Below are 7,107 nucleotides of genomic sequence, written 5' to 3'. Positions count from 1 at the left end.
GAGTCAGTTCTCTCCCTCTACCGTTGGTTCTAGGGATGGAACCCGGGTGCTCAAGCTTGAAATGTGCCGGCTAGTTTTACATAAACTTGACACAAGCAGAGGTCAAAGGAGAAGAGAGTGCTGTAATTGAGAAAACTCATTCATAAGATCAGGCTGTAGTCAGGTATACAGCACATTTTATTAATTAGTGTTTGATGGGGGATGAGGAGCATTGTGGGTGGTGCCATCCCTGAGTTAGGGGGCCCTGGTTTCAATGAGAAAGCTGGCTGAGCAAGCCAGAAAGTAGCATCCTTCCATGTCATCAGCTCCAGCCTCCAGGTTCCTGCCCTTTTTAATAGTCCAATGAACAGTGACGTGGAGGTCTAAGCCAAGTGAACCTTTATCTCCCCTAGTTACGTTGGTCATGGTGTTTCCTTACAGGAATAGTAACCCTAAGTATGGCAGATGCAGGAGCCATGAACGGGTACTGCTTACTGGCTTGCTCAGCCTGCTCCTTATAGACCCATGGCTGCCAGCTCAGGGAATGCCCCACCTACAGTGGGCTAGGCCCTCCACCACTTATCACTAATTAAGAGACTCACAGCCACGGTTACCTTCTGAGCCACCTCACTGGCCCCTGTCTGTGCAGCTTCATCAGGTGTTCCTCCTTGCGCAAGCTCCTTGCTTACACCTCTATTAAATTTTCTCCTTCATTGAGTCATTTATGGAATGTTTTCCTCATGAGACCATGCATTCCCCAGAACAGAGACACATCTGTCTCAGGCACTGCTCAGTGCCAGGAACAATGCCTGGCACATAGCAGGTGCCCAAGAAAGTAGCCAAAGGATAGAATGTTCACAAAGCTCTTGAACACTAAAATCCAGCAACATAAAACTGCAGCTGCAGTAGAAATGTCTGGTTGTAATTAAGCAGTCCATCCAAGAAATTCAACCAGGCTGGAGAGATGGCTCAGCAGTTAAGAGCACTGACTTCTCTTCCTGAGGTCCTGAGTTCAATTCCCAGCAAACACATGGTGGTTCATAACCATCTGTAATGTGTTCTGATGCCGTCTTCTGGTGTGTCTGAAGTCAGTGACAGTGTACTCACATATATAAAATAAATAACATCTTTAAAAAAGAAAAGAGAAGAGAAGAAAAGAAAAGAAAGAAAACCGAGGGGCTGGACAAATGGCTGAGTGATTGAGTATTTCCTGTACTTTCAGGGGACCAAAGTACTATTCTCAGCAATCAATGCAGGAGGTTCACAACTGTCTGTATTTCCAGCTCCAGGAATTCTAGTGCCCTCTACTGGCCCCCAAAAGCACCTGCCTCAACATACTCCCTCACACAAATTAAACAACAAAACAAAACAAAACAAAACAAAACAAAACAAAACAAAACAAAACAAAACAAACAAACTAAAATAGACATTTCAAACATGATGTGCACTCCTACATAGTTAGAATTGAGAACTGACCCTGACAGTGCTCAGCCCCGGCCAGTGTTGACAAGTCTAAGGTCATGGTCTATAGGAGTTTCTTCTGTGTCACTGTGAAAGAGGATGGCATGTCCAGACTCTGAGTGACACAGGGCCTGTGACTACTGGGATCAGAGGTGGGTAAACTTGTTTCTGTCACCCAGATCTCTCCTCCATGTATATTTTTATGAGCTTCTGTCTCACCTGTTCCCTGAAGGCTTCTATGTTGTTGTGGTTTCCAGGGTGATCTGCTGAGAAGTGTTAAAACTTGAAGAAATAGGGCATGGTCTTGGAGCCATGTCTTGGCTGGTTAAGAGCTCTGGCTGCTCTTGGCAGCTCACAATATATACTTCCAGTTTTAGGGGATTAAGAGATATGATACCCCCTTCTAGTCTGCATGGGTACCTTACACAAGTGTGTACTACATAGATGGCAGGCAAAACACTCATACATACAAATATAGATAGATAGATAAATAGATGATAGATAGATAGATACATAGATAGATACATACATACATAGATGGATGATGGGTAGATAGATAACTGATAGATGATAGATAGACAAATGAGAGATGATGAATAGATAGATGATAGATACATGACAGACAGTACATAAACAGATGATAATTAGATAATAGATAGATGATAGGTAGATAGATGATAGATAGATGGGCAGATGATAAATGATACATAGATGATAGGTAGATGATAGCCAGGGAGAGAGAGAGAGAGAGAGAGAGAGAGAGAGAGAGAGAGAGAGAGAGAGGGAGAGAATTTGGGGTTAAACTGCTGGTAGGTCTTCTGGCCACTGGGTTGTGTGCTTGAGGGAACCCCAGTCCATCCCCTCTCTTATTTCTTGTCCTGGTCAACACACATGGCTTTGTTACATCACACTCTTCTACCAGCATGTGCTGCCCCACCATAGGCTACAAACAAAGGAGTCAGTTGTCTCTGGAGCAAAGCCCTCTAAAACCATGAGCCCAAATCAACCTGCCATCTTTGTAAGTGGACTGCCCCAGATGCTACTAACAGCGATGGATGCTGATGAATACAGATTTTTAATGTCCTGCAAATCATTTCACACAGGCTGATAGCTAAAAAAAAAATTCACAGGAAAGCTGGATTTCTGACTCTTGGGAAATCTTAGCCTGAGAACAATCATCCACTCATTCTCATAGGGCATCAATCAATCAGGAAATTGGATGCACTCATATCAATGAAAAACCACTATGCTTTAGAAAGTGCCCTGTAACAGCTCTCTGTGCTGACTTCCTTTGTGTCCCTGCAGATCCTTCCTCTGTTGTAAGTTTATAAATGTCCCCAGTAGACTAGGAGGCACAGCAGAGATGGGGGACTTCCCAGGCAGCAGAGCAAACATTCTCTGCTCCAGGCAGTCTTCTGATCCCCATGGTCCCCTGCTCATCTGGCCCTGGAGTCACTGGGGGCAATGTCCACAGTGTATACACTTCCTGCCTGTTACCTTTCTAGGATCTGCCTGGTGCTCTGGGTGGTGGAGACTCTGAGGCAGCTCTAAAAGCTGAGCTGTTTGTTATGAAAAGGCAATTTTAGATATAAACCATTCACTTCTATCACTCGAAACAGAAACAAAGTGTAAGGCATTTTTTCCTGGTTTTTCGCTACAGGGTTTCTCTGTATAGCCCTGCCTGTCCTGGAACTCACTTTGTAGACCAGGCTGGTCTCCAACTCAGAAATCCACCTGCCTCTGCCTCCTGAGTGCTGGGATTAAAGGCGTGCAGCACCATGCCCAGCTCGGGGTTTTTTGTTGTTGTTGTTGTTTGTTTGTTTGTTTGTTGCTTTTTCCTTTTTTGTTTTTTCTTTTTTGTTTTTGCGTTGATATAGCCTAGGCTGGCCCTGAACTTGCTATATAGCAGAAGATGAACCTGAACTCCTCAACTCTGCCTCCACCTCCTGGGACTGAGATAGCTGCCATCACACAGTTTGAATTCTAAGAGAACACCTTTAACTTTTATTCAGGTTCAAAGTGAAATGGCAGAAATGAAGGGTTCTCGTCCTGTTGCTCACTCAGGCACTGAGCAGGTACACATGAAGTGTGCTGTTTTGTCCCCGTCAGACCACCAGAAAATTAGGACCAAACCCTGCCCTGTGGTAATACTGATGTGTTCCAGAAAGCTCCAAAGAGACTCAAAACTGACAAGTTCCAAGGAGAGGAGGTTGGGCATGGCTGCACCTCAGTAGAGCACTAGCCTACCATCCATGAGGTTCTGGCTTTGAACCATTGCACACCACAAACCAGGAGTGGTGGTTCATACCTGTGATTCTAGCACTCCAGAGATGGAGGCCAGGAGGGTCATAAATTCAAGGTCATACTTGATCATATAATTGGAGACCAGCCTGGGAGATATATGACACCCTGTCTCAAAAGTGCATTCATATATACACATACACACAAGTACAAAGACAGGCGGGAAAGAAAAAAGGAAGAAACAAAAGAACGAACGAAGGGAGGAAGGGAGGGAGGGAGTGGACGAAGAAAGAAGGAAGGAGGATGAAATGGAGAAAGAAGAATAAGAAAGATAGCAAAGGAAAATTGAGATGTATAAAAATTATTAAGAGTCTCAGGTTGCCGGGCGTGGTGGTGCACGCCTTTAATCCCAGCACTTGGGAGGCAGAGGCAGGCGGATTTCTGAGTTCGAGGCCAGCCTGGTCTACAAAGTGAGGGCCAGGACAGCCAGGGCTACACAGAGAAACCCTGTCTCGAAAAACCAAAAAAAAAAAAAAAAAAGAGTCTCAGGTACCAGCTGGAGAGATGGCTGGCAGCTCTTCCAGAGGTCCTGAATTCAATTCCCAGCAACAACATGATGGCTCACCACCATCTATAATAGGTTCTGATGCCCTCTTCTGTTATGTCAGAAGACAGTGACAGTATACTCATACAAGTAAAATAAATAGATTTTTTTTTTAAGAGTCTCAGGTACATGGTGATTGGCTTACTGGGAAAACGTATAGACAATATCACATGATAAAAAACAATTTAAAAATATTTTCTTTAGAACTCAGCATTACCTACCATCATTTAATAATCTCAAGAGAGACATTAGCACACTTTCTGGTTGATCAGAACCTTGTACTTCGAGTGGAGCCCCCTCCTGCTCTCCACATCCCATCCTCTGCACTATGGGGCAGACAACGGCAGCAGAAGCTGGTGATCCTGCTCCCACCCTGGCTCCTGTTTAATCTAGAATTTGAGCAGATGGATGGCTCTTGTCAGTTATTCCCCTCATCAAGTGTGGGTGACAATAGTGGAAAACAAGGGGAGGGTGTGCTTACAGTGTCTGACTCCATCCTGGTAAACGGAAGTGAAGGGTTACAGCTACCAGGCTGTCCCACAATTTATTTGATCAGAGTCACTACCACAAAGAACACTAAGAGAATGCAGTAAAGAATATAAGGCCCTTCCCACACTAAGTAAAGTCACATTGTGACCAAGGGGAGAGTAAAAGGTGAGTAGGGTGGAGGGAGAGGTATCGAGAAGACAGAGGGAATAATTGGGTGGTTAAGTACTGTTCTCGAATGCACAAGGCACTGGGTTTGAGTATCAGCACCACAGAAGTTTATCAAATGAAAGAAATCAAGGACAGAGAACACACAGGGCTGACATGAAACAAAACATGCGCTGAAAAACCATGCTTTGTGCAAATGTGTCAGTTTACCTGGTGTCATTGAGCCTTTGAGCTTTTGCCAGCCAAGGCCAGTTGTCCCACTTGGAAGTGCCTATATCCTTCACCAGACCATCTCCTTTTCTGCTACCATGCACATGTCTCTGTTCATAATTTTATACCAGGACATAGGAACCTGGAAACCCAGGCTCAAAATCCCAGTCCATTCCTGTAGCATGCTGGACCCAGACCTAGATGTCATAGGTGACAGAACAACTCCCTAATTAAAACTACACTCATCCTACCCAACTGCTGCAGATCCTCTGGGCCCCTTTGTCTGTGTGGAACGGGTCTCTAGTCATGGGTGGACAAAGTGTCGGATGAATTGACAGACAGATGTACACAGGAGAGGTTGTGTTGGATCTGAATGTATTTTGTCAAATCGAACATAAGACTGTTTATGTAGAAGACAATAAGGAAGTTGGGTGACATACCCCTAAGGCACAAATGAGGTAACAGGATGCTTAATGACTCTTACACAGAACAGAGGAATGAAAACGCAAAGACTGGCAGGAACTGGGCAATAAAATATCTGAGACAAAGTTAGCCCTATCTAAGGTCAGCTATAGTCTAGTGTGAGATCTTTTCACTCCTAGGGCAAGGGCTTTTACACCCAAGTCATGGTTCTAACTAGGGAGTTCCGTTCTAGCTAACCATCTCATGAATAATGCAATACTCTAAAACCACAGCCTGATCTACTTCCTAAACCATTGTAAATTCCTGTATATGGGTGTAACTCAGCTATAATTCTAAGTTATCTATTCTGGTTTCTCCTACGGTCAGAAACTTCTTTCTTCCTTGGTGATGGTAGATTCCTGTGAATGGCAGTGGCCTAACGTTTACTCAAAGTGATAGTGTAATACCAGGGGCAGTACTGAATTCCAAGCCCAAGGTCTTGCTCAAGGACATTCTAGGACTGTTGGAACACTGGCTTTAGCTATGTCAGAATTCAATCTTAAAAGGCACTTACAATAGGATAATACTAAGAGAGAGCACGTGGATCCATACACTAGACTAACGCAGGAATGGAAAATTAATGTATGGGTTAGAGAGGACGCCAGACTCCAGGAGTGAGTTTTCATGATACCCTTCTGCCTCAGTGAGTGGCTTCCAAGCCTCGGCTTGTCAAGCTGACTCGACCAGAGCGCGTGGCACCCAACTGCCTGAGCTGGTCTGAATTCCTTTCCCACAATTCTGGCCCTGGCACCCACTCATTTCTCTGAAAGCAAACTGATGTTCCATGACAGCCCACCAGAGCAGAGGTGTTTGGCAGGGGTCCTGGCCACATGAATGGTTCCACCTGCCAGCCAGGGGACTCCTTGCTGAAACCTATCTGATGCTTCATCCACATGGCTCCACTATCTCCCCAAAGTGGTCTGCTTCCTTTCCATTAAGATGTTTAAAACCTCTATAGATTGGGGCTTAGGGTGGCCCTGCAGTATTATGTCAAGCGGTTTAAAGTACACTTTATAAAGTCATTGTGCAGAAGACAAGGTTAATCTGGAGGAACTTTGGGGGTGTGAGATCTACAGTTACTTAGGTGAGTGTGGACATAATTGGACCTCTGCACCAGTTCCAGGGATGGCCAAATACACATTTTCTAGGAGTTATAGAGTTGGTGAGGCATAGTGTTCTCAAGCCACTATGAAACAACATCCAAAATATTATCTAGACAACTAAATATATCAAGACTCTCCCCCACCCATCAAATCCTTACCTTCTTCACTGCTGACTGGTGCCAGGCAAGAAAGCAAGTGCCATGAACCTGTGCGCAATTAAGGAAAAAGTTGACCAACAGTGGCTACCCCTGTGCAGGTGGTGGCCCCTTGTGTTCTCACGTCTCTGTGGTGAGGGTGCTGTACCTGGGCTCCTGGAGGAACAGTTTGCCTTCCTCTGGGCTGGAACATAGTTTCACTTCATGCATGTTAGTCGTTTTATGATGTCTACAAGCA

General features: G+C 44.8%; 1 protein-coding gene across 1 annotated transcript in view; it reads right to left on the bottom strand.

Moving 5' to 3' along the window:
• Nucleotides 1-7,079, bottom strand: part of LOC110304479 (olfactory receptor 1-like) — an 8,274-nt gene extending 1,195 nt beyond the window's left edge. The window contains exon 1 of the mRNA XM_021175909.1: nucleotides 6,994-7,079. Within this exon, the coding sequence (XP_021031568.1) occupies nucleotides 6,994-7,079 (86 nt within the window). The remainder of the gene's footprint in view (nucleotides 1-6,993) is intronic.
• Between the last annotated feature and the right edge of the window lie 28 nt (nucleotides 7,080-7,107).

Source organism: Mus caroli, chromosome 11 (assembly GCF_900094665.2).
Source record: "Mus caroli chromosome 11, CAROLI_EIJ_v1.1, whole genome shotgun sequence".
NCBI lineage: Eukaryota > Metazoa > Chordata > Mammalia > Rodentia > Muridae > Mus > Mus caroli.
The sequence above is the reverse complement of the archived record's forward strand: the minus strand, read 5'-3'. Positions and strand labels throughout refer to the sequence as shown.